The sequence below is a fragment of the Emys orbicularis genome, assembly GCF_028017835.1.
Source record: "Emys orbicularis isolate rEmyOrb1 chromosome 15 unlocalized genomic scaffold, rEmyOrb1.hap1 SUPER_15_unloc_2, whole genome shotgun sequence".
Classification (NCBI taxonomy): domain Eukaryota; kingdom Metazoa; phylum Chordata; order Testudines; family Emydidae; genus Emys; species Emys orbicularis.
In genome coordinates, this window is record NW_027045141.1 from 42,014 (window position 1) to 69,192 (window position 27,179).

The window sequence follows — 27,179 nt, forward strand, 5'->3', positions numbered from 1 at the left end:
GAGAACCCAGGAGTCCTTGCTCCCAGCCCCCCCTGCTCTAGCCACCAGCCCCCACTCCCCTCCCAGAGCTGGGGAGAGAACCCAGGAGTCCTGGCTCCCGGCTCCCCCTGCTCTGACCCACCAGCCCCCACTCCCCTCCCAGAGCTGGGGAGAGAACCCAGGAGTCCTGGCTCCCAGCCCCCCCTACTCTAACCCACCAGCCCCCACTCCCCTCCCAGAGCCGGGGAGAGAACCCAGGAGTCCTAGTTCCCATCCCCCCCCCCACTCTAACCAGTAGACCGTACTGTCTCTCTCCCTCCCCCACTCAGAGGTGCAGCCGTGCCTGATCCGATGCCAAGTGCCCAACTCCTTGTCTGCCAGCCGCAGAGGTGCCCTGCCCTATAAGTCGGGCCCTGGGGTGGGGGTGGGGTACGTGGTTTTGCAATTGTTTCTCACTCTATCTGTGCAGCGCCCGGCGCGCCGGGGCCCTAATCTCCGTCGGGGGAGGGGGGGTCATGTGGGAAGCAGAACTGGAAGCAGATGATGGTAGGGGAAGCGAACGGGCCAGGCTTAGTCAGAGGACAGGGGGATCGTGCGAGCTCGCATGCACGCTACGAAATCCGTACGTGTTTGCACGACCGGGGGGGGCACGTTACCCCTCTTCCGTCGTGCGAGGCGGTGCAAGCCCCCTCTGGGTTTGCACGAGGCTTTGCCTCCTTTCCGTAGCCATGCAGAGGCGGGGCAAACCTGGGCACCATTGCACAGGGCTGTGCAACTTGCACGGGGGTGGGCGTGCAACGCTTTCAGTGTTTGCCCTGGGGCTTTGCACGCCCGTTGCTGCGAACTGCCCTGCAGCGGTGCCGGGAGGACAGGGAGGGATGGGGTCCTGCCCCCCACGGCTCCCCGGGGATGCAGGAAGCTCACCAGCAGGGGGCGCCCCTTGTGTCTCCGCAGGAGGACGAAGTCCCGCCCCAAGCCGGGCCAGGGATAACCTCGACCCTGGTGCTGTCGGTCTTCACGGCCGTGCTGGGGTCCCTGCAGTGCGGGTACAACATCGGTGTGATCAATGCCCCCCAAAAGGTAAGAGACCCCCCCCAACGCGCTTTCCCCTCTAGGGGGCGCCGGCTCCCACCCGGCCCCAGGTCAGGGACTGGCTGGCTCAGGGGGGCGGGGAATGCGGCAGGGGCCTGTCCCCTCTAGGGGGCGCCGGCTCCCACCCGGCCCCAGGGCGGGGACTGGCTGGCTCAGGGGGGCGGGGAATGGGGCAGGGGCCTGTCCCCTCTAGGGGTCGCCGGCTCCCATCCGGCTCCAGGGCGGGGACTGGCTGGCTCAGGGGGGCAGGGAATGGGGCCCTCGGCGTCACCCCTAAGAAACAGGGAGTGTGAAGCTGAGGGGAGGGGGGCCCAGGGCTGCAGGTGGGGAGTGAGGGGCACCGGGCAGTGACCCCCTTTTCTCCCCCCACCTCGACCCCTCCCAGATCATCGAGCAGAACTATAACGCCACCTGGCTGGCGCGGCACAACGCGTCCATCGACCTCGCCACGCTCACCACCCTCTGGTCCCTGTCGGTCGCCATCTTCTCCATCGGGGGCATGATCTCCTCCTTCCTGGTGGGGGTCGTCTCCGAGTGGCTGGGCAGGTAACCCCGCTCCGCCCCCTGCTGGGGGGGTGCTCTCCCCGGGCAGGCGGGGCTGGCCCCAGGGCGGCGCTAGGGGGGTGCTTTGGGGCAGGGAGCGGGGCGGGGGGCTCAGCAGGGGGCACTCTCCCCTGGCAGGCAGGGCTGGCCCCAGGGCAGCACTAGGGGGCGCTGTGGGGCAGGGAGCGGGGCGGGGGGCTCAGCAGGGGGCGCTCTCCCCTGGCAGGCAGGGCTGGCCCCAGGGCAGCACTAGTGGGCGCTGTGGGGCAGGGAGCGGGGCGGGGGCTCAGCGGGGGCGCTGTGCTGTGGGGAGTGGGGTGGGGCAGCCGGGGGGGGCCAGGGCACATGGGGCTGGGGTCCCTGGTGTCTCAGCCTCTCTCCCCCCCCCCCCCCCCCACAGGAAGCGGGCCATGATTATCAATAATGTCCTGGCCTTTCTGGGCGGGGCCCTCATGGGGCTGGCCAAGCTGGGCTGCTCCTACGAGATGATGATCCTCGGCCGGTTCCTAATTGGTGCCTACTCAGGTAACGGACAGCGCCCGTGGGCCAATCGGATGGCGGGGGCTGGGAGGGAGGAGCTCTGGGGGCCCCGCCCTCTCCCACAACGCAGCATGGGGGTGAGGGGTGAGGCCAGGGGGTGGGGGATGGGTGGTGCCATGGGTCGGGGTTGTGGGGGAACCTGGGTGGATGGATGGACAGGGTGGTGGATGCCGGGCGATGTAGGGTGCGGGGTGGGATCTGGGTGGATGAGCAGTGGGTGCTGTGGGGACTGGTTGCGTGGGGTGCCCCGGGACCTGGGTGGGGGGCCGTCATTGGGTTCTGCATGTCACAGGTACCACCCCCACCCCTCCCACCATGACTCAGTCATTAGCATACAAGCCCCACCTTTTAAAGGGGGCGCTGTGTATGTGGGGGAGGGGTCACCACCCTCTGCCTCAACTCCCCCCCACAGACCTAGGGGGCACGCTCCCCCCCCCCCCGCCCACACCTCCTACTAATATGCGGTTCCCCTCTCCTCTCCCCCAGGGCTGGTTTCTGGCTTGGTCCCCATGTACGTGGGTGAAATTTCCCCCACCCACCTGCGGGGGGCGCTGGGGACCCTGCACCAGCTGGCCCTCGTCATCGGGATCCTCATTGCCCAGGTAACAGGCCCTTGGGGGCGCTGTGCGGCGGGGGGGCGGGGGATCGGCCGCGGGCGGGGGGGCCAAGCGGGCGACGCCGTACTGAAATCTCTCTCTGTCTCCGCCCCCGGCAGGTGTTCGGGCTGGACTCCCTCCTCGGCACCCCCGAGCTCTGGCCCCTGCTCCTGGGTCTGACCGTGGCCCCCTCGGCCCTGCAGCTGGTCATGTTCCCCTTCTGCCCCGAGAGCCCCCGGTACCTCTACATCATCCGCAACAAGGAGTCCAAGGCCAAAGAGAGTGAGTGTCCCGCCGCGGGCCCTCTCCCACCCGTCCCCATCCGTCTGTCCGTCCATCTGTCTGTCCATCCCTCCCCTCTTCCGCCCGCCCACCCGTCCTTCCGTCTGTCCATCCCTCCCCTCTTCCACCCACCCATCCGTTCTTCCGTCTGTCCATCCCTCCCCTCTTACGCCCGCCCACCCGTCCTCTCTTCCGCCCGCCCGTCCTTCCATCTGTCCATCCATCCCCTCTCCCGCTCGCCCCCATCCGTCCGTCCGTCCATCTGTCTGTCCATCCCTCCCCTCTTCCGCCCGCCCTTCCGTCCTTCCGTCTGTCCATCCATGCCCTCTTCCGCCCGCCCATCCGTTCTTCCGTCTGTCCATCCCTCCCCTCTCCCGCCCGCCCCCATCCATCCGTCCGTCCATCTGTCTGTCCATCCCTCCCCTCTTCCGCCCGCCTACCCGTCCTTCCGTCTGTCCATCCCCTCTTCCACCCGCCCCCATCCGTCCTTCCGTCTGTCCATCCGTCTCCTCTTCCGCCCGCCCACCCATCCATCTGTCCATCCATCCCCTCTCCTGCCTGCCCACCCGTCCATCCGTCTGTCCATCCATCCCTCCCCTCTCCCGCCTGCCCACCCATCTGTCCGTCCTTTCCGTCTGTCCATCCCTCCCCTCTTCCGCCCGCCCACCAGTCTGTCCGTCCGTCTGTCCAACCCTCCCCTCTTCTGCCCGCCCACCCGTCCTTCCATCTGTCCATCCCTCCCCTCTTCCGCCCGCCCACCCGTCCTTCCGTCTGTCCATCCATTCCCTCTTCCGTCCGCTCACCCATTCTTCCATCCGTCCATCCATTCCCTCTCCCGCCCGCCCACCTGTCCTTACGTCTGTCCATCCATCCCCTCTTCCACCCACCCACCTATCGATCCGTCTGTCCATCCCTCCCCTCTTCCGCCCCCCAACCCGTCCTTCCGCCCGCCCATCCTTCCGTCTGTCCATCCATGCCCTCTTCCGCCCGCCCACCCGTCCTTCCGTCTGCCCATCCATCCCCTCTTCCGCCCGCCCACCCGTCCGTCTGTCTGTCCATCCACCCCCTCTTCCGCCCATCCTTCCGCCCATCCATCCGTCCCTTCTTCCGCCCATCCATCCGTCCCCTCTTCCGCCCGCCCACCCATCCTTCCGTCTGTCCATCCCTCCCCTCTTCCGCCCGCCCACCCATCTGTCCGTCTGTCTAAACATCCGTCCCCTCTCCCGCCCACCCACCCGTCTGTCCGTCCCTCCCCTCTTCCACCCGTCCCCTCTTCTGCCCGCCCGTCCTTCCGTCTGTCCATCCATGCCCTCTTCCGCCAGCCCATCCATTCTTCCGTCTGTCCATCCCTCCCCTCTTCCTCCCGCCCATCCGTCCTCTATTCCGCCCGCCCGTCCTTCCATCTGTCCATCCATCCCCTCTCCCGCCCGCTCCCATCCGTCCATTCGTCCGTCTGTCCATCCCTCCCCTCTTCCGCCCGCCCACCCGTCCTTCCGCCCGCCCATCCTTCCGTCTGTCCATCCATGCCCTCTTCCGCCCGCCCACCCGTCCTTCCGTCTGTCCATCCCTCCCCTCTTCCGCCCGCCCACCCGTCCTTCCGCCCGCCCACCCGTCCTTCCGTCTGCCCATCCATCCCCTCTTCCGCCCGCACACCCGTCCGTCTGTCTGTCCATCCACCCCCTCTTCCGCCCATCCTTCCGCCCATCCATCCGTCCCCTCTTCCGCCCATCCATCCGTCCTTCCGTCTGTCCATCCCTCCCCTCTTCCGCCCGCCCACCCATCCGTCCGTCCATCTGTCTGTCTGTCCATCCGTCCCCTCTTCCGCCCGCCCATCCATCTGTCCATCCCTCCCCTCTTCCGCCTGCCCACCCATCCGTCTGTCTGTCCATCCGTCCCCTCTTCCGCCCGCCCACCTGTCCGTCCGTCCGTCCATCCCTCCCCTCTCCCGTCCGCCCCCATCTGTCCGTCCGTCCGTCTGTCCATCCGTCCCCCCTTCTGCCCGCCCGCCCACCCGTCCGTCCATCCCCTCTCCCACCCACCCCCATCCGTCCTTCCGTCTGTCCATGCCTCCCCTCTTCCGCCCACCCACCCATCTGTCCGTCTGTCTGTCCATCCGTCCCCTCTCCCGCCCGCCCACCCGTCCGTCCGTCTGTCCATCCCTCCCCTCTTCCACCCGTCCCCTCTTCTGCCTCCCGTCCTTCCGTCTGTCCATCCATCCCCTCTTCCACCCACCCACCTATCCATCCGTCTGTCCATCCCTCCCCTCTTCCGCCCGCCCACCTGTCCTTCCGTCTGTCCATCCATGCCCTCTTCCGCCTGTCCCCATCCGTCCGTCCATCTGTCTGTCCATCCCTCCCCTCTTCCGCCCGCCCATCCGTCCTTCCGTCTGTCCATCCATGCCCTCTTCCGCCAGCCCATCCATTCTTCCGTCTGTCCATCCCTCCCCTCTTCCGCCCGCCCATCCGTCCTCTCTTCCGCCCGCCCGTCCTTCCATCTGTCCATCCATCCCCTCTCCCGCCCGCCCCCATCCGTCCGTCCGTCCATCTGTCTGTCCATCCCTCCCCTCTTCCGCCCGCCCGCCCTCCCGTCCTTCCGTCTGTCCATCCATGCCCTCTTCCGCCCGCCCATCCGTTCTTCCGTCTGTCCATCCCCTCTCCCACCCGCCCCCATCCGTCCTTCCGTCTGTCCATCCCTCCCCTCTTCCGCCCACCAGTCCTTCCATCTGTCCATCCATGCCCTCTTCCGCCCGTCCCCATCCGTCCGTCCATATGTCTGTCCATCCCTCCCCTCTTCCGCCCGCCCATCCGATCTTCCGTCTGTCCATCCCCTCTCCCACCCGCCCCCATCCGTCCTTCCGTCTGTCCATCCCTCCCCTCTTCCGCCCACCAGTCCTTCCATCTGTCCATCCATGCCCTCTTCCGCCCGCCCATCCGTTCTTCCGTCTGTCCATCCCTCCCCTCTTCCGCCCGTCCCCATCCGTCCGTCCATCTGTCTGTCCATCCCTCCCCTCTTCCGCCCGCCCATCCATTCTTCCGTCTGTCCATCCATGCCCTCTTCCGCCCGCCCATCCGTCCTTCCGTCTGTCCATCCATGCCCACTTCCGCCAGCCCATCCATTCTTCCGTCTGTCCATCCCTCCCCTCTTCCGCCCGCCCATGCGTCCTCTCTTCCGCCCGCCCGTCCTTCCATCTGTCCATCCATCCCCTCTCCCGCCCGCTCCCATCCGTCCATTCGTCCGTCTGTCCATCCCTCCCCTCTTCGGCCCACCCACCCGTCCTTCCGCCCGCCCATCCTTCCGTCTGTCCATCCATGCCCTCTTCCGCCCGCCCATCCGTCCTCTCTTCTGCCCGCCCGTCCTCCCATCTGTCCATCCATCCCCTCTCCCGCCCGCCCCCATCCGTCCGTTCATCCGTCTGTCCATCCCTCCCCTCTTCCGCCCGCCCACCCGTCCTTCCGCCCAGCCATCCTTCCGTCTGTCCATCCCTCCCCTCTTCCGCCCGCCCACCCGTCCTCTCTTCCGCCCGCCCGTCCTTCCATCTGTCCATCCATCCCCTCTCCCGCTCGCCCCCATCCGTCCGTCCGTCCATCTGTCTGTCCATCCCTCCCCTCTTCCGCCCGCCCTTCCGTCCTTCCGTCTGTCCATCCCTCCCCTCTCCCGCCCGCCCCCATCCATCCGTCCGTCCATCTGTCTGTCCATCCCTCCCCTCTTCCGCCCGCCTACCCGTCCTTCCGTCTGTCCATCCCCTCTTCCACCCGCCCCCATCCGTCCTTCCGTCTGTCCATCCGTCTCCTCTTCCGCCCGCCCACCCATCCATCTGTCCATCCATCCCCTCTCCTGCCTGCCCACCCGTCCATCCGTCTGTCCATCCATCCCTCCCCTCTCCCGCCTGCCCACCCATCTGTCCGTCCTTTCCGTCTGTCCATCCCTCCCCTCTTCCGCCCGCCCACCCGTCTGTCCGTCCGTCTGTCCAACCCTCCCCTCTTCTGCCCGCCCACCCGTCCTTCCATCTGTCCATCCATTCCCTCTTCCGCCCGCCCACCCGTCCTTCCGTCTGTCCGTCCCTCCCCTCTTCCGCCCGCCCACCCGTCCTTCCGTCTGTCCATCCATTCCCTCTTCCGTCCGCTCACCCATTCTTCCATCCGTCCATCCATTCCCTCTCCCGCCCGCCCACCTGTCCTTACGTCTGTCCATCCATCCCCTCTTCCACCCACCCACCTATCGATCCGTCTGTCCATCCCTCCCCTCTTCCGCCCCCCAACCCGTCCTTCCGCCCGCCCATCCTTCCGTCTGTCCATCCATGCCCTCTTCCGCCCGCCCACCCGTCCTTCCGTCTGCCCATCCATCCCCTCTTCCGCCCGCCCACCCGTCCGTCTGTCTGTCCATCCACCCCCTCTTCCGCCCATCCTTCCGCCCATCCATCCGTCCCCTCTTCCGCCCATCCATCCGTCCCCTCTTCCGCCCGCCCACCCATCCTTCCGTCTGTCCATCCCTCCCCTCTTCCGCCCGCCCACCCATCTGTCCGTCTGTCTAAACATCCGTCCCCTCTCCCGCCCACCCACCCGTCTGTCCGTCCCTCCCCTCTTCCACCCGTCCCCTCTTCTGCCCGCCCGTCCTTCCGTCTGTCCATCCATGCCCTCTTCCGCCAGCCCATCCATTCTTCCGTCTGTCCATCCCTCCCCTCTTCCTCCCGCCCATCCGTCCTCTCTTCCGCCCGCCCGTCCTTCCATCTGTCCATCCATCCCCTCTCCCGCCCGCTCCCATCCGTCCATTCGTCCGTCTGTCCATCCCTCCCCTCTTCCGCCCGCCCACCCGTCCTTCCGCCCGCCCATCCCTCCGTCTGTCCATCCATGCCCTCTTCCGCCCGCCCACCCGTCCTTCCGTCTGTCCATCCCTCCCCTCTTCCGCCCGCCCACCCGTCCTTCCGCCCGCCCACCCGTCCTTCCGTCTGCCCATCCATCCCCTCTTCCGCCCGCACACCCGTCCGTCTGTCTGTCCATCCACCCCCTCTTCCGCCCATCCTTCCGCCCATCCATCCGTCCCCTCTTCCGCCCATCCATCCGTCCTTCCGTCTGTCCATCCCTCCCCTCTTCCGCCCGCCCACCCATCCGTCCGTCCATCTGTCTGTCTGTCCATCCGTCCCCTCTTCCGTCCGCCCATCCATCTGTCCATCCCTCCCCTCTTCCGCCTGCCCACCCATCCGTCTGTCTGTCCATCCGTCCCCTCTTCCGCCCGCCCACCTGTCCGTCCGTCCGTCCATCCCTCCCCTCTCCCGTCCGCCCCCATCTGTCCGTCCGTCCGTCTGTCCATCCGTCCCCCCTTCTGCCCGCCCGCCCACCCGTCCGTCCATCCCCTCTCCCACCCACCCCCATCCGTCCTTCCGTCTGTCCATGCCTCCCCTCTTCCGCCCACCCACCCATCTGTCCGTCTGTCTGTCCATCCGTCCCCTCTCCCGCCCGCCCACCCGTCCGTCCGTCTGTCCATCCCTCCCCTCTTCCACCCGTCCCCTCTTCTGCCTCCCGTCCTTCCGTCTGTCCATCCATCCCCTCTTCCACCCACCCACCTATCCATCCGTCTGTCCATCCCTCCCCTCTTCCGCCCGCCCACCTGTCCTTCCGTCTGTCCATCCATGCCCTCTTCCGCCTGTCCCCATCCGTCCGTCCATCTGTCTGTCCATCCCTCCCCTCTTCCGCCCGCCCATCCGTTCTTCCGTCTGTCCATCCATGCCCTCTTCCGCCCGCCCATCCGTCCTTCCGTCTGTCCATCCATGCCCTCTTCCGCCAGCCCATCCATTCTTCCGTCTGTCCATCCCTCTCCTCTTCCGCCCGCCCATCCGTCCTCTCTTCCGCCCGCCCGTCCTTCCATCTGTCCATCCATCCCCTCTCCCGCCCGCTCCCATCCGTCCATTCGTCCGTCTGTCCATCCCTCCCCTCTTCCGCCCGCCCACCCGTCCTTCCGCCCAGCCATCCTTCCGTCTGTCCATCCCTCCCCTCTTCCGCCCGCCCACCCGTCCTTCCGTCTGTCCATCCATCCCCTATCCCGCCCGCCCCCATCCGTCCGTTCGTCCGTCTGTCCATCCCTCCCCTCTTCCGCCCGCCCACCCGTCCTTCCGCCCAGCAATCCTTCCGTCTGTCCATCCCTCCCCTCTTCCGCCCGTCCATCCGTCCTCTCTTCCGCCCGCCCGTCCTTCCATCTGTCCATCCATCCCCTCTCCCGCCCGCCCCCATCCGTCCGTCCGTCCATCTGTCTGTCCATCCCTCCCCTCTTCCGCCCGCCCACCCGTCCTTCCATCTCTCCATCCCCTCTCCCACCCGTCCCCATCCGTCCGTCCGTTCGTCCGTCTGTCCATCCCTCCCCTCTTCCGCCCGTCCCCATCCGTCCGTCCATCTGTCTGTCCATCCCTCCCCTCTTCCGCCCGCCCATCCGTTCTTCCATCTGTCCATCCATGCCCTCTTCCGCCCGCCCATCCGTCCTTCCGTCTGTCCATCCATGCCCTCTTCCGCCCGCCCATCCATTCTTCCGTCTGTCCATCCCTCCCCTCTTCCGCCCGCCCATCCGTCCTCTCTTCTGCCCGCCCGTCCTTCCATCTGTCCCTCCATCCCCTCTCCCGCCCGCCCCCATCCGTCCGTTCGTCCGTCTGTCCATCCCTCCCCTCTTCCGCCCGCCCACCCGTCCTTCCGCCCAGCCATCCTTCCGTCTGTATATCCCTCCCCTCTTCTGCCCGCCCACCCGTCCTTCCGTCTGTCCATCCAACCCCTGTTCCGACCGCCCACCCGTCCGTCTGTCTGTCCATCCACCCCCTCTTCCGCCCATCCTTCCGTCTGTCCATCCGTCCCCTCTCCCACCCGCCCATCCGTCCCCTCTTCCGCCCGCCCACCCGTCCTTCCGCCCATCCATCCGTCCCCTCTTCCGCCCGCCCATCCGTCCTTCTGTCTGTCCATCCCTCCCCTCTTCCGTCCGCCCACCCGTCCTTCTGTCTGTCCATCCCCTCTCCCACCCGCCCCCATCCGTCCTTCCGTCTGTCCATCCCTCCCCTCTTCCGCCCGCCCACCCGTCCTTCCGTCTCTCCATCCCCTCTCCCACCCATCCCCATCCGTCCGTCTGTCCATCCCTCCCCTCTTCCGCCCGCCCACCCGTCCTTCCGTCTGTCCATCACTCCCCTCTTCCGCCCGTCCCCATCCGTCCGTCCATCTGTCTGTCCATCCCTCCCCTCTTCCGCCCGCCCACCCGTCCTTCCATCTGTCCATCCATGCCCTCTTCCGCCCGCCCATCCGTTCTTCCGTCTGTCCATCCCTACCCTCTTCCGCCCGTCCCCATCCGTCCGTCCATCTGTCTGTCCATCCCTTCCCTCTTCCGCCCGCTCATCCGTTCTTCCGTCTGTCCATCCATGCCCTCTTCCGCCCGCCCATCCGTCCTTCTGTCTGTCCATCCCTCCCCTCTTCCGCCCGCCCATCCCTCCTCTCTTCCGCCCGCCCGTCCTTCCATCTGTCCATCCATCCCCTCTCCCGCCCGCCCCCATCCATCCGTTTGTCCGTCTGTCCATCCCTCCCCTCTTCCGCCCGCCCACCCGTCCTTCCGTCTGTCCATCCGTCCCCTCTTCCGCCCGCCCACTCGTCCGTCTGTCTGTCCATCCACCCCCTCTTCCGCCCATCCTTCCGCCCATCCATCCGTCCCCTCTTCCGCCCATCCATCCGTCCCCTCTTCCGCCCGCCCACCCATCCATCCGTCCTTCCGTCTGTCCATCCCTCCCCTCTTCCGCCCGCCCACCCATCCATCCGTCCATCCGTCTGTCTGTCCATCCGTCCCCTCTTCCGCCCGCCAATCCGTCTGTCCATCCCTCCCCTCTTCCGCCCGCCCACCCATCCGTCCGTCCATCCGTCTGTCTGTCCATCCGTCCCCTCTTCCGCCCGCCAATCCGTCTGTCCATCCCTCCCCTCTTCCGCCCGCCCACCCATCCGTCCGTCCATCCGTCTGTCTGTCCATCCGTCCCCTCTTCCGCCCGCCCACCTGTCCGTCCGTCCGTCCATCCCTCCCCTCTCCCGTCCGCCCCCATCTGTCCATCCGTCCGTCTGTCCATCCGTCCCCTCTTCCGCCCGCCCACCCGTCCGTCCATCCCCTCTCCCACCCACCCCCATCCGTCCTTCCGTCTGTCCATCCCTCCCCTCTTCCGCCCGCCCACCCATCTGTCCGTCTGTCTGTCCATCCGTCCCCTCTCCCGCCCGCCCGCCCACCCGTCCGTCCGTCTGTCCATCCCTCCCCTCTTCCACCCGTCCCCACTTCTGCCCGCCCGTCCTTCCGTCTGTCCATCCCTCCCCTCTTCCGCCCGCCCACCCGTCCTTCCGTCTGTCCATCCCCTCTTCCACCCGCCCCCATCCGTCCTTCCGTCTGTCCATCCGTCTCCTCTTCCGCCCGCCCACCCATCCATCTGTCCATCCCCTCTCCTGCTTGCCCACCCGTCCTTCCGTCTGTCCATCCCTCCCCTCTCCCACCCTTGTGTCCGTCCGTCTGTCCGTCCGTCCCCTCTCCTGCCTGCCCACCCGTCCTTCCGTCTGTCCATCCCTCCCCTCTTCCGCCCGCCCATCCGTCCCCTCTTCCGCCCGCCCATCCTTCCGTCTGTCCATCCCTCCCCTCTTCCGCCCGCCCGCCCACCCGTCTGTCCGTCCGTCTGTCCAACCCTCCCCTCTTCCGCCCGCCCACACGTCCTTCCGTCTGTCCATACATTCCCTCTTCCGAAAGCCAACCCGTCCTTCCATCTGTCCATCCATTCCCTCTTCCGCCCGCCCACCCGTCCTTCCGTCTGTCTGTCCCTCCCCTCTTCCGCCCGCCCACCCGTCCGTCTGTCTGTCCATCCACCCCCTCTTCCGCCCATCCTTCCGCCCATCCATCCGTCCCCTCTTCCGCCCATCCATCCGTCCTTCCGTCTGTCCATCCATTCCCTCTTCCGCCCGCCCACCCGTCCTTCCATCTGTCCGTCCCTCCCCTCTTCCGCCCGCCCACCCGTCCTTCCGTCTGTCCATCCATTCCCTCTTCCGCCCGCTCACCCATCCTTCCATCCATTCCCTCTCCTGCCCGCCCACCCGTCCTTCCGTCTGCCCATCCATCCCCTCTTCCGCCCGCCCACCCGTCCGTCTGTCTGTCCATCCACCCCCTCTTCCGCCCATCCTTCCGCCCATCCATCCGTCCCCTCTTCCGCCCATCCATCCGTCCTTCCGTCTGTCCATCCATTCCCTCTTCCGCCCGTCCACCCGTCCTTCCGTCTGTCCATCCATTCCCTCTTCCGCCCGCTCACCCATCCTTCCATCCGTCCATCCATTCCCTCTCCCGCCCGCCCACCTGTCCTTCCGTCTGTCCATCCATCCCCTCTTCCACCCACCCACCTATCGATCCGTCTGTCCATCCCTCCCCTCTTCCGCCCGCCCACCCGTCCTTCCGCCCGCCCATCCTTCCGTCTGTCCATCCATCCCCTCTTCCTCCCACCCATCCATCGGTCCATCTGTCCATCCATGCCCTCTTCCGCCCGCCCACCCGTCCTTCCGTCTGCCCATCTATGCCCTCTTCCGCCCGCCCAGCCGTCCTTCCGTCTGCCCATCCATCCCCTCTTCCGCCTGCCCACCCGTCCGTCTGTCTGTCCATCCACCCCCTCTTCTGCCCATCCTTCCGCCCATCCATCCATCCCCTCTTCCGCCCATCCATCCGTCCCCTCTTCCGCCCGCCCACCCGTCCTTCCGTCTGTCCATCCCTCCCCTCTTCCGCCTGCCCACCCATCCGTCCGTCCGTCTGTCTGTCCTTCCGTCCCCTCTTCCGCCCGCCCATCCGTCCTTCCGTCTGTCCATCCCTCCCCTCTTCCGCCCGCCCACCCATCCGTCCGTCCATCCGTCTGTCTGTCCATCCGTCCCCTCTTCCGCCCGCCCACCTGTCCGTCCGTCCGTCCATCCCCTCTCCCGTCCGCCCCCATCTGTCCGTCCGTCCGTCTGTCCATCCGTCCCGTCTTCCGCCCGCCCGCCCACCCCTCCATCCATTCCCTCTCCCACCCACCCCCATCCGTCCTTCCGTCTGTCTATCCCTCCCCTCTTCCGCCCGCCCACCCATCTGTCCATCTGTCTGTCCATCCGTCCCCTCTCCCGCCCACCCACCCGTCCGTCCGTCTGTCCATCCCTCCCCTCTTCCACCCGTCCCCTCTTCTGCCCGCCCGTCCTTCCGTCTGTCCATCCATCCCCTCTTCCACCCACCCACCTATCCATCTGTCTGTCCATCCCTCCCCTCTTCCGCCCGCCCACCCGTCCTTCCGTCTGTCCATCCCCTCTTCCGCCCGCCCCCATCCGTCCTTCCGTCTGTCCATCCGTCTCCTCTTCCGCCCGCCCACCCATCCATCTGTCCATCCATCCCCTCTCCTGCCTGCCCACCCGTCCAGCCGTCTGTCCATCCATCCCTCCCCTCTCCCGCCTGCCCACCCATCTGTCCGTCCTTCCGTCTGTCCATCCCTCCCCTCTCCCACCCGTGTGTCCGTCCGTCTGTCCATCCGTCCCCTCTCCTGCCTGCCCACCCGTCCTTCCGTCTGTCCATCCCTCCCCTCTTCCGCCCGCCCACCCGTCTGTCCGTCCGTCTGTCCAACCCTCCCCTCTTCCGCCCGCCCACCCGTCCTTCCGTCTGTCCATCCATTCCCTCTTCCGCCCGCCCACCCGTCCTTCCGTCTGTCCATCCATTCCCTCTTCCGCCCGCCCACCCGTCCTTCCATCTGTCCATCCATTCCCTCTCCCGCCCGCCCACCTGTCCTTCCGTCTGTCCATCCCTCCCCTCTCCCACCCGTGTGTCCGTCCGTCTGTCCATCCGTCCCCTCTCCTGCCTGCCCACCCGTCCTTCCGTCTGTCCATCCCTCCCCTCTTCCGCCCGCCCACCCGTCTGTCCGTCCGTCTGTCCAACCCTCCCCTCTTCCGCCCGCCCACCCGTCCTTCCGTCTGTCCATCCATTCCCTCTTCCGCCCGCCCACCCGTCCTTCCATCTGTCCATCCGTCCCCTCTCCCGCCCGCCCATCCATCCATCCTTCCGTCTGTCCATCTGTCCCCTCTCCCGCCCTCCCACCCATCCTTCTGTCTGTCCATCCGTCTCCTCTTCCGCCCACCCATCCATCCCCTCTTCCACCCACCCTCCCATCCATCTGTCCATCCATCCATCCATCCCCTCTTCCACCCGCCCACCCAACCATCCATCTGTCCATCCATCCCCAATTCCACCCACCCACCCAATCATCCGTCTGTCCATCCGTCCCCTCTTCCGCGCACCCACCCACCCGTCCGTCTGTCCATCCGTCCCCTCTTCCACCCATCCGTCTGTCCGTCTGTCCATCCATCCCCTCTTCCGCCCACTCATCCGTCCGTCTGTCCATCCATCCCCTCTTCTACCCATCTATCTGTCCATCCCTTTATCTATCCATTCACCCATCCAGATAACTCAGTAGTTCTCAACCTATTTACCATTCTGGGCTGCATCCAGTACTACATCTATGGCCTTGAGAATGTCACATGGGCCGCAGCTCTGTGCTGATTGGGTGGCTAGTGGCCCACGGGCCGCAGTTTGAGAATCACTGATCTAATTGATCTCTCCCTTCCAAATCCTACTTACCTATCCACCCATCCATCCATTCCTCCATCCATCTGTCCACCCATCCATCCCCTCTTCTTTATCCCTCCATCTCTACCCATCCATGACTCATGTATCCAACCCCCTCTATCCACCCATCTGTCCATTCCCTTATCTATCCATCCCTCCATCTCCCATCGGTCAATCCATCCATCCACCCACCCATCCATTGCCCTCTCTACCCATCCATGATTCATGTATCCAGCCTTCTGTCCCCATCTATCTACCCATCCATCTAATCCATCCCTCCAACCCATTTATTAATCCATCTATCCACCCCCCAATTCATCCATCCATCCCCATCCAGTCTATCCATCCCCCAATCCATCCCTCCATCCCCATCTATCTACCTACCCATCTGTCCATCCCCCAACCCATCCCTCCCCCCCGTCTATCTACCTACCCATCCATCTGTCCATCCCCCAATCCATCCCTTCATTCGCATCTATCTACCCATCCGTGTGTCCATCCCCCTAATCCATCCCTCCCTCCCTCCCCATCTATCTACCTACCCATATGTCCATCCCCCAAACCCATCCCTCCCTCCCCGTCTACCTACCCATCTGTCCATCCTCCAAACCCATCCCTCCCTCCCCGTCTACCTACCCATCTGTCCATCCTCCAACCCATCCCTCCATCCCCATCTACCTCCCTACCCATCCTCCAACCCATCCCTCCATCCCCATCTATCTACCTACCCATCCTCCAACCCATCCCTCCATCCCCATCTATCTACCTACCCATCCATCCATCCATCCCCCAACCCATCCCTCCATCCCCATCTACCTAGCTACCCATCTGTCCATCCCCCAATCCGTCCCTTCATCCGCATCTATCTACTCATCCGTGTGTCCATCCCCCTAATCCATCCCTCCCTCCCCATCTATCTACCTACCCATATGCCAATCCCCCAAACCCATCCCTCCCTCCCCGTCTATCTACCTACCCATCCATCCACCCTGTCAAGGCTGTATCCCTACTTTGAACTTTAGGGTACAAATGTAGGGGCCTGCATGAAAACTGCTAAGCTTATCTACCAGCTTAGCTCTGGTCCCGCTGCCACCATTCTCGATGGATTCCCTCCCTGGGAAGCCTTGAGAAACCTTTCACCAATTCCCTGGTGAATACAGATCCAAACTGCTTGGATCTTAACAAGGAGAGATTGACCCTTCCCCCCTCCTTCCTTTCACCAACTCCTGGTGAATACAGATCCAAACCCCCTTTGGATCTTAAAACAAGGAGAAATCAATCAGGTTCTTAAAAAGAAGGCTTTTAATTAAAGCAAAAGGTAAAAATCATCTCTGCAAAATCAGTATGGAAAATAACTTTACAGGGTAATCAAACTTAAAGAGCTCAGAGGACCCCCCTCTTCTGTCTTAGGTTCAAAGTACAGCAAACAAAAATAAACACTCTGGTAAAAGGTACATTTACAAGTTGAGAAAAACAAAGTAAATCTAAGACGCCTTGCCTGGCTTTTACTTACAATTTTGAAATAAGAGAGAGACTTGTTTAGAAAGATGGGGAGAACCTGGATTGATGTCTGGTCCCTCTCAGTCCCAAGAGCGAACAACCCCTCAAACAAAGGACACACACAAAAGCCTTTCCCCCCCCAAGATTTGAAAGTATCCTGTCCCCTTATTGGTCCCTGGGGTCAGGTGTCAGCCAGGTTACCCGAGCTTCTTAACCCTTTACAGGTAAAAGGATTTGGAGTCTCTGGCTAGGAGGGATCTTAGCACTGTACACAGGAGGGCTGTCACCCTTCCCTTTATAGTTATGACACGCCCCCCAAATCACAGATAGTGTTGGACGTTTGGTTCCACACTGGCTGTGATTTCTTTCCTGGAGCTCTAGGAGAAAACAGAGTTAATAAGACACATGTACCTTTAGACATACTACTGATTATATAAAAACTAACAATATGTTTCATTACAAGAACAATTGTTAACCAGTTAACTCTGGGAAACTTTCCCGGGAGAGTGCATCAGCCACTTTGTTAGAAGCTCCCGAAATGTGTTGTATTTTAAAATCAAAATCTTGGAGAGCTAAACTCCACCGAAGAAGTTTTTTGTTATTTCCCTTGGCGGTATGAAGCCACTGTAGCGCAGCATGGTCTGTTTGTAGTTGGAACCGCCGTCCCCAAACATATGGGCGTAGCTTTTCCAGCGCGTACACAATGGCGTAGCATTCCTTTTCGCTGATTGACCAGTGGCTTTCCCTCTCAGACAGTTTCTTGCTGAGAAACACGACAGGATGGAATTTTTGATCCGGTCCTTCCTGCATTAAAACTGCTCCCACGCCTCGCTCGGACGCATCTGTGGTTACTAGGAACGGTTCGTCAAAGTCTGGGGCCCTTAGCACAGGGTCAGACATGAGTGTTGCCTTAAGCTGGTTAAAGGCCTTTTGACACTTATCAGTCCACTGAACTGCATTTGGCTGTTTCTTTCTGGTTAGGTCTGTCAGCGGGGCGGCGATTTGGCTGTAGTGTGGTACAAATCGCCTATAATATCCGGCCAAGCCTAAGAAGGATTGGACCGGTTTCTTTGACTTTGGAACCGGCCACTTTTGGATAGCATCCACTTTGGCCTGTAGGGGATTTATAGTTCCTTGACCCACCTGGTGCCCCAGGTACGTCACTCTGTTTTGGCCTATTTGACACTTTTTAGCCTTAACAGTTAGTCCTGCCTGCCGGATGCGCTTGAAGACTTTTTTCAGGTGCTCCAGGTGTTCTGTCCATGAATCAGAAAAAATGGCCACATCATTGAGGTAGGCAACTGCAGATTCTCCCAATCCTGCTAGGAGACCATCTACAAGTTTTTGGAAGGTGGCGGGTGCATTTCGCAACCCGAAAGGGAGTACATTGAATTCATACACCCCTGCCTGGGTGACGAAGGCTGACCTTTCCTTAGCGGGTTCATCTAGTGGTACTTGCCAGTACCCTTTGGTTAAGTCTAAAGTAGAGATGAATTGGGCATGTCCCAATTTTTCCAATAGCTTATCTGTGCGTGGCATTGGATAGTTGTCAGGACGAGTTACAGCATTTAGCTTACGGTAGTCCACGCAAAAGCGTATTTCCCCATCTGGTTTGGGAACTAGAACCACTGGAGATGCCCATGCACTGGTAGAGGGGCGGATTATACCCATCTGTAGCATGTCCTGGATCTCCCTTTGTATAGCCGCTTGGGCATGAGGTGACTCACGGTAGGGTGGGGTTCTAATTGGGTGAGCATTACCTGTGTCAATGGAGTGGTATGCCCGTTCGGTCCGTCCTGGAGTGGCTGAGAAAATCGGTGCAAAGCTTGTGCACAGCTCCTTTATCTGCTGTCGCTGCAGACGTCCCAGGGTCGTGGAGAGGTTCACCTCTTCCACGCCACCATTCCTTTTTCCTTCATAGTAGACACCTGCAGGCCACTCCGCGTCATCAGTTTCCTGGGCTGTAAACTGGCAAACGTTTAATTCTCTAGAATAAAAGGGCTTAAGAGAATTAACATGGTATACCTTAGGCTTTATGTTGGAGGTGGGGGAGGCTATGAGATAGTTAACAGCTCCTAGGCGCTCCTGGACCGTGAATGGTCCTTCCCACGACACTTCCATTTTATGGGCCTGGAGCGCCTTTAAGACCATGACTTGGTCTCCTACTTTGAAGGACCGTTCTCTGGAATGTTTATCATACCAGGCCTTTTGCTCTTCCTGAGCATCCTTTAGGTTTTCTTTAGCAAGGGCTAAAGAGTGTCGGAGGGTGTTTTGTAGGTTGCTTACAAAGTCTAGAATGTTAGTTCCTGGAGAAGGCGTAAACCCCTCCCATTGCTGCTTCACCAACTGTAATGGCCCCTTAACCTCGCGGCCATACACAAGTTCAAATGGTGAAAACCCTAAACTGGGATGTGGTACAGCCCTGTAGGCAAAAAGCAACTGCTGCAACACTAGGTCCCAATCATTGGAGTGTTCATTTACGAATTTACGTATCATGGCCCCCAAAGTTCCATTAAACCTCTCCACCAGACCATTGGTTTGATGGTGATGAGGGGTGGCAACCAAGTGATTCACCCCATGAGCTTTCCACAGGTTTTTCATGTTCCCTGCCAGAAAATTAGTTCCCGAATCTGTAAGTATGTCGGAGGGCCACCCTACCCTGGCAAAAATGTCTGCTAATGCCTGGCACACACTTTTAGTCTTGGTGTTGCTTAAGGGTACAGCTTCCGGCCATCGGGTAGCAAAATCCATGAAAGTCAGTACGTACTGCTTTCCTCTGGGTGTCTTCTTTGGGAAAGGACCCAGAATATCCACAGCTACTCGCTGAAATGGGACCTCAATTATGGGTAGTGGCTGGAGAGGGGCTTTAACCTGGTCTTGGGGCTTTCCCACTTGTTGGCACACCTCACAAGACCGGACATAATTAGCAACGTCCTTGCCCATTCCCTCCCAGTGGAAGGACTTCCCCAACCGGTCTTTGGTTCTGTTCACCCCAGAATGGCCACTGGGATGATCATGGGCTAAGCTCAAGAGCTTTACCCGATACTTAGTGGGAACTACCAACTGTCGTTGAGGATGCCAGTCTTCCTGGTGCCCACCAGAAAGAGTCTCCTTGTATAAAAGTCCTTTTTCTACAACAAACCGGGATCGGTTAGAAGAGCTGAGAGGCGGTGGGGTGCTCCGTGCCGCCGCCCAAGCTTTTTGAAGGCTGTCATCTGCTTTCTGCTCGGCCTGGAACTGTTCCCTTGATGCTGGAGACATCAGTTCCTCCTTGGACTGTGGACTGAGGCTTGGTCCCTCTGGAAGTGATGCAGGTGCTGGGGCTGTTTCCATTGACTGTGAACCGCTGTCCGCTGGTGCACTATGTGGTATTTCAGGCTCTGGCTGAGCCTCTTGGGTAGGGTTATCTGCTGCTTCCACCAGTTCAGACTCGCTGGTGCCCTCTGGCATTGGAGTTGTAGACGGGCTTGCAAGCGCTGGACTCAGTGCTGGCAATGGTTCTGGTGCTGGGTGCGTTGCCAGTTCTGGTTCCGGGACTGGCTTTGGCTGGGTCTCTGGGATTGGATCCACTACGGCTGTTGCAGTCGTTGGCCGGGGATCCGGTTCCACCACCTGTGTTTGGGTCTCCGGTAACACAGACGGGGTCCTGGTGGACGGCTCAGGAACAGGGATGGGGGTGAAAGCTTGCTTAGCCTGGCTGCGGGTGACTATTCCCACCCTCTTGGCTAGCTTCACATGGTTGGCCAAGTCTTCCCCCAGCAGCATGGGAATGGGATAATTGTCATAGACTGCAAAAGTCCACATTCCTGACCAGCCCTTGTACTGGACATGCAACTGGGCTGTAGGCAAGGTTACAGACTGTGACACGAAGGGTTGAATTGTCACTGTAGCCTCAGGGTTGATGAGTTTGGGGTCCACTAGGGATTGGTGGATAGTTGACACTTGTGCCCCAGTGTCCCTCCAAGCGATAACCTTCTTTCCGCCCACTCTCAAGGTTTCCCTTCGCTCCGAGGGTATGAGAGAGGCATCTGGGTCTGGGGTTCTTTGGTGTGATTGGGGTGTAATGAACTGTAATCGGTTGGGGTTCTTGGGGCAGTGAGCCTTTATATGCCCCAGTTCATTACATTTAAAACATCGCCCTGCTAAGGTATCACCGGGGCGATGTTGGTTGATGGAGACTGGTGTGGTGGGGTGAGAAGGCGTCTGGGGTTTCCCTTGGGATGTGGGTGGGGCCTTGGGTTGTCCCCGGTGATAAGGTTTTGTTTCGGCTTGCCCCTTCTGATATTCGCGCCAACTGCTACTAGCTTTTTTCTTTTCTGTCACCTCCACCCATTTGGCTCCAATCTCCCCCGCCTCGGTTACAGTTTTGGGCTTCCCATCTAGGATGTACCTTTCTATTTCCTCAGGAACACCCTCTAAAAACTGCTCCATTTGCAATAGGAAGGGCAACTCTTCCGTAGATTTAACATTTGCTCCTGATATCCAGGCATCCCAATTTTTCCCAATGTGGTAGGCATGTCGGGTAAATGACACATCAGGTTTCCACCTTAGGGCTCTGAACCGCCGACGGGCATGCTCAGGTGTTAGCCCCATTCTGATTCTGGCCTTGTTTTTAAAAAGTTCATAACTGTTCATGTGTTCCTTAGGCATTTCAGCCGCCACCTCTGCTAAGGGTCCACTGAGCTGCGGCCTCAGCTCTACCATGTACTGGGTTGGAGGGATGTCGTATCCAAGGCAGGCCCTTTCAAAATTTTCTAAGAAGGCCTCAGTATCATCGCCTGCCTTGTAGGTGGGGAATTTCCTGGGATGGGAAGTGGTACCTGGAGAGGAGTTGTTAGGATGGTCTGATGCACCCTGCCTAGTCCTTGCTGCTTCCAGTTCCATCTCTTTTTCTTTCAGCTCCATCTCTCTTTTATGGGCCTCCTGTTTGGCTTTTTCTTCTCTTTCTCTCAGCTCCATCTCTCTTTTATGGGCCTCCTGTTTGGCTTTTTCCAGCTCCATTTCTCTCTTGTGGGCCTCCTCTTTGGCTTTCTCTTCTCTGTCTCTCAGCTCCATCTCTCTCTTGTGGGCCCCCTCTTTGGCTTTCTCTTCTCTGTCTCTCAGCTCTATCTCTTTTTCTTTCAGCTCCATAGCTCTCTTGTGGGCCTCCTCTTTAGCTTTTTCTTCTTTGGTAGTCATTTTCCTGGTTTTCTTGTGCTGGGTCACACCCCTCTGCAGTTGACTGAAACTGGGATGTACTTAGCTCAGGCTCCTGCTGAGTGCTGCTGAGTTAACAGAGACTTTCTAACAAGCTACTCCCGAGGATGTAAAAAGAAAAAAAAAAGAAAAAACAATTCACCTTGTAAATTACCTTTTACCAGTCGTTTGCTCATTAATTGAACCCTTCTCTTAACAAAGGACCTTGTTAAAAAAACTTAACACCTCTGCCTTCAGGCAAGGAGAGATAAGATATGCATCTACCTTCAGCTCTGCTCTCCAAGCAGCTAGAAGGAAAAAAAAATCTCTTACTGGCTTTTGGGTTTAAAACGATCCCACCGCTGTGCCACCATGTCAAGGCTGTATCCCTACTTTGAACTTTAGGGTACAAATGTAGGGGCCTGCATGAAAACTGCTAAGCTTATCTACCAGCTTAGCTCTGGTCCCGCTGCCACCATTCTCGATGGATTCCCTCCCTGGGAAGCCTTGAGAAACCTTTCACCAATTCCCTGGTGAATACAGATCCAAACTGCTTGGATCTTAACAAGGAGAGATTGACCCTTCCCCCCTCCTTCCTTTCACCAACTCCTGGTGAATACAGATCCAAACCCCCTTTGGATCTTAAAACAAGGAGAAATCAATCAGGTTCTTAAAAAGAAGGCTTTTAATTAAAGCAAAAGGTAAAAATCATCTCTGCAAAATCAGTATGGAAAATAACTTTACAGGGTAATCAAACTTAAAGAGCTCAGAGGACCCCCCTCTTCTGTCTTAGGTTCAAAGTACAGCAAACAAAAATAAACACTCTGGTAAAAGGTACATTTACAAGTTGAGAAAAACAAAGTAAATCTAAGACGCCTTGCCTGGCTTTTACTTACAATTTTGAAATAAGAGAGAGACTTGTTTAGAAAGATGGGGAGAACCTGGATTGATGTCTGGTCCCTCTCAGTCCCAAGAGCGAACAACCCCTCAAACAAAGGACACACACAAAAGCCTTTCCCCCCCCAAGATTTGAAAGTATCCTGTCCCCTTATTGGTCCCTGGGGTCAGGTGTCAGCCAGGTTACCCGAGCTTCTTAACCCTTTACAGGTAAAAGGATTTGGAGTCTCTGGCTAGGAGGGATCTTAGCACTGTACACAGGAGGGCTGTCACCCTTCCCTTTATAGTTATGACACACCCCCATCTACCTACCCATCCATCTGTCCATCCCCCAACCCATCCATCCATTCCCATCTATCTACCTACCCATCTGTCCATCCTCCAACCCATCCCTACATCCCCATCTACCTACCTACCCATCTGTCCATCCTCCAACCCATCCTTCCATCCCCATCTACCTACCTACCCATCTGTCCATCCTCCAACCCATCCCTCCATCCCCATATATCTACCCCTAGAATCATAGAATCATAGAATATCAGGGTTGGAAGGGACCTCAAGAGGTCATCTAGTCCAACCCCCTGCTCAAAGCAGGACCAATTCCCAACTAAATCATCCCAGCCAGGGCTTTGTCAAGCCGGGCCTTAAAAACCTCCAAGGAAGGAGACTCCACCACCTCCCTAGGTAACGCATTCCAGTGCTTCACCACCCTCCTAGTGAAATAGTGTTTCCTAATATCCAACCTGGACCTCCCCCACTGCAACTTGAGACCATTGCTCCTTGTTCTGTCATCTGCCACCACTGAGAACAGCCGAACTCCATCCTCTTTGGAACCTCCCTTCAGGTAGTTGAAGGCTGCTATCAAATCCCACCTCATTCTTCTCTTCTGCAGACTAAACAATCCCAGTTCCCTCAGCCTCTCCTCATAAGTCATGTGCTCCAGACCCCTAATCATTTTTGTTGCCCTCCGCTGGACTCTTTCCAATTTTTCCACATCCTTCTTGTAGTGTGGGGCCCAAAATTGGACACAGTACTCCAGATGAGGCCTCACCAATGTCGAATAAAGGGGAACGATCACGTTCCTCGATCTGCTGGCAATGCCCCTGCTTATACAGCCCAAAATGCCGTTAGCCTTCTTGGCAACAAGAGCACACTGTTGACTCATATCCAGCTTCTCGTCCACTGTGACCCCTAGGTCCTTTTCTGCAGAACTGCTACCTAGCCATTCGGTCCCTAGTCTGTAGCAGTGCATGGGATTCTTCCGTCCTAAGTGCAGGACTCTGCACTTATCCTTGTTGAACCTCATCAGGTTTTTTTTGGCCCAATCCTCTAATTTGTCTAGGTCCCTCTGTATCCGATCCCTACCCTCTAGTGTATCTACCACGCCTCCTAGTTTAGTGTCATCTGCAAACTTGCTGAGAGTGCAGTCCACACCATCCTCCAGATCATTAATAAAGATATTAAACAAAACCGGCCCCAGGACCGACCCTTGGGGCACTCCGCTTGAAACCGGCTGCCAACTAGACATGGAGCCATTGATCACTACCCGTTGAGCCCGACGATCTAGCCAGCTTTCTATCCACCTTACAGTCCATTCATCCAGCCCATATTTCTTTAACTTGGCGGCAAGAATACTGTGGGAGACTGTATCAAAAGCTTTGCTAAAGTCAAGGAATAACACATCCACTGCTTTCCCCTCATCCACAGAGCCAGTTATCTCATCATAGAAGGCAATTAGGTTAGTCAGGCACGACTTCCCTTTGGTGAATCCATGCTGACTGTTCCTGATCACTTTCCTCTCCTCTAAGTGTTTCATAATTGATTCCTTGAGGACCTGTTCCATGATTTTTCCAGGGACTGAGGTGAGGCTGACTGGCCTGTAGTTCCCCGGATCCTCCTTCTTCCCTTTTTTAAAGATGGGCACTACATTAGCCTTTTTCCAGTCATCCGGGACCTCCCCCGATCGCCATGAGTTTTCAAAAATAATGGCTAATGGCTCTGCAATCACATCCGCCAACTCCTTTAGCACCCTCGGATGCAGCGCATCCGGCCCCATGGACTTGTGCACATCCAGTTTTTCTAAATAGTCCCGAACCACTTCTTTCTCCACATAGGGCTGGTCACCTTCTCCCCATATTGTGCTGCCCAGTGCAGTAGTCTGGGAGCTGACCTTGTTCGTGAAGACAGAGGCAAAAAAAGCATTGAGTACATTAGCTTTTTCCACATCCTCGGTCACTAGGTTGCCTCCCACATTCAGTAAGGGGCCCACACTTTCCTTGACTCCCCTCCATCTGTCCATCCCCCAACCCATCCATCCTCATGTATCTACCTACCATCGCCCCAATCCCTCCATCCCCATGAGTTGTCCCATCCATCTGTCCATCCCCCATCCCTCGGTCCGTCACCGCTCCATCCATCGCTGTCCCCGCGCCGGCAGGTTTGAAGCGGCTGACGGGGCGCAGCGATGTGAGCGAGGCCCTGACAGAGATGAAGGAGGAGAAGCGGCGCATGGACATGGAGCGCAAGGTCTCCATCGCCCAGCTCTTCCGCTGCCGGATCTATCGCCAGCCGCTGCTCATCGCTGTGGTGCTCCAGCTGTCCCAGCAGCTCTCCGGCATCAATGCGGTGAGGGGGGGGGGGGCTTGGCTGGAGGAGGAGCCTGGGGAAGATGGGGTGGGGCCTGGAGGTGGGGGGGGGCTTTGGGGAGATGGTGGGAGGAACCCAAGGAAATGGGAATGGAGCTAGGTGGCTGGCTGGGGGCGGATCCTGGGGGGAACTGGGGCGGAACCTGGGAGGATGGGGGTGGAGCCTGGATGGGAGAGATGGGGATGGAGTTTGCCTGGGGGGTGGGGTCTGGGAGAATTGGGGCAGAGCCTGGTTGGGAGAGAAGAGGGTGGAGCTTGGGAGAATCAGGGCGGAGCCTGGATGGGAGAGATGGGGGGCGGAGTCTGCCTGGGAGGAATGGGGGTGGAGTTTGGCAGGGAGCTTGGTTGGGGGAGGAGCCTGGCAGATGGGGGTGGAGCCTGGTGGATGGGGTGGAGCCTGAAGGAGAAGAGGGAGCAAAGTGAGACCCCATGGGATCTGGGGGGGGGGGGGTTGCACTTGGGCCAGCTCTGACCCCCCCCCCCTTCTCTGCCCCCCAGATATTCTATTACTCCACCAGTATCTTTGAGTCAGCCGGGCTGGAGCAGCCGGTGTTCGCCACGATCGGCGCTGGGGCCATCAACGCCGCTTTCACCATTGTCTCGGTAAGAGATGCCCCCAGCCAACCAGCCGCCCCTTGGGGGGGCCATCCACGCCCCTCCCAAATCTTATTTCTGTCCCCCTTGTCTCTCCCCTCCCGCAAGCTGTTCCTGGTGGAGCGGGCAGGCCGCCGGACGCTGCACCTGGTGGGGCTGGGAGGCATGATGGTTTGTGCCGTGGTGATGACGGTGGCGTTGGTGTATCTGGTGAGTAGCCGGGAAGTGGGGACTGAGAGTCGAGGGGTGAGCACGGCAGTGCAGGTTCTCATCCCCGTCTCTTTCCCCCGCCAGGATCGGGTGCCGGCCATGAGCTACATCAGCATGGTGGCCATCTTCGGCTTCGTGGCTTTCTTCGAGATCGGGCCGGGGCCCATCCCGTGGTTCATCGTGGCCGAGCTGTTCAGCCAGGGGCCCCGCCCGGCGGCCATGGCAGTGGCCGGGAGCTGCAATTGGACCTGCAACTTTATCGTCGGCATGGCCTTCCAGTCCATGGCGGTGAGTGCACCCCCCGCGGGTGGGCACGTGCAAAGCAACCCTCGGGGTGCGGGCAATGCACCCGTGTGCACCCACAATACTGCACACGCACACCCGCAATGCCACACAACTGTATTTAGATACGCATGAGCACACAGGCGGCAGAGAGAGGCAGCAGAATCGTGAATGCCGGCCGTTACGACTGGGAATATGCCGGCAGGCAGGGGGGCACAGACCCACAGCAGGGAGTAGGGCTGGGTCTTGGACCGGCTCCCAGGCGGGAGCAGGAACAAGCCGGCATAGGAGCGACATCTCACAAATGGCGTCTCGCACGCGCTCACTGGCAAAACCAGCCCGCACCTCCCTTTGCATCCAGCACTCACCCCTCCTCTCCTCTCCTGTAGGACGCCTGCGGGCCGTACGTCTTCCTCATCTTCGCGGCCCTCCTCCTTGGTTTCTTCCTCTTCACCTACTTCAAAGTCCCTGAGACGCGGGGCCGGACCTTTGATCAGATTGCGGCCGCGTTCCGACGCACCCCGTCTCTGTTAGACCACGAAATCAAACCCTCCACCGAGCTGGACTGTCTGGGGCCAGAGGACAACGTCTGACCCGGGGCGGGAGCGATTGGCCAGAGAGAGAGACACAAGAGGAATGTAACCGTAACCCAGCACTTTAACGACACAGCGAGGTTTAGAGATTTTTAGGTTAGTTGTTTTGTTTTTAGCTTTGTGGGTTTTATTTTTAAGATTATATATATATAGAGAGAGAGAGAGAGAGAGTTTGTGTTGTGTGTGTGTGTGTGTGTGTGTGTGTGTGTGTGTGTGTCGGAGGCACGGAGATAAAGACATGTTGGGAGCTGCGGAAGGAGCTCGGTTAAGTGACAAAGGAAGGGGAACCTGGAGGAGAATCCAGCTTAGCTGGGTGCACGCTCTTGGAATCGGAGGTGGGGAAAAGACCTCCCCGAGACCATATCCAGCAGCTGGAACAGATGTTCAGGCATTCCCAAGCCACGTAGGACACTAGTAGGCTCCAGAACCGTTGACTCCAATGGTTGGAGTAGATTCTGCGTCGATTCAGGGACAGGAGACTTTTCTATCGCTGAGAAGGTAGAAGGAGAATGCAAAACTCCGGTGGAGTTCTTTCGATCCTACCGAACGGTCCCCCCGCCGTCAATGGAGTTGAGCCAAAGGGCCAGAACGAGCATGACCTCCTCACGTGCTCTAACGCCGAGAGCTAGAAAGGTTGGAGCAAGAAG

At 59.8% G+C, this 27,179-nt stretch overlaps 1 protein-coding gene across 1 annotated transcript; it reads left to right on the forward strand.

Annotated features, from left to right (window-relative positions):
• Positions 1–707: 707 nt before the first annotated feature.
• Positions 708–26,532, forward strand: LOC135894856 (solute carrier family 2, facilitated glucose transporter member 4-like). Its single transcript, XM_065422969.1, is given in 11 exon segments — positions 708–737; positions 739–1,059; positions 1,457–1,617; positions 2,015–2,139; positions 2,641–2,756; positions 2,870–3,032; positions 24,646–24,833; positions 25,352–25,456; positions 25,556–25,657; positions 25,742–25,945; positions 26,329–26,532. Coding segments are annotated over 11 exon segments (1,719 nt in total).
• The last annotated feature ends 647 nt before the right edge of the window (positions 26,533–27,179 follow it).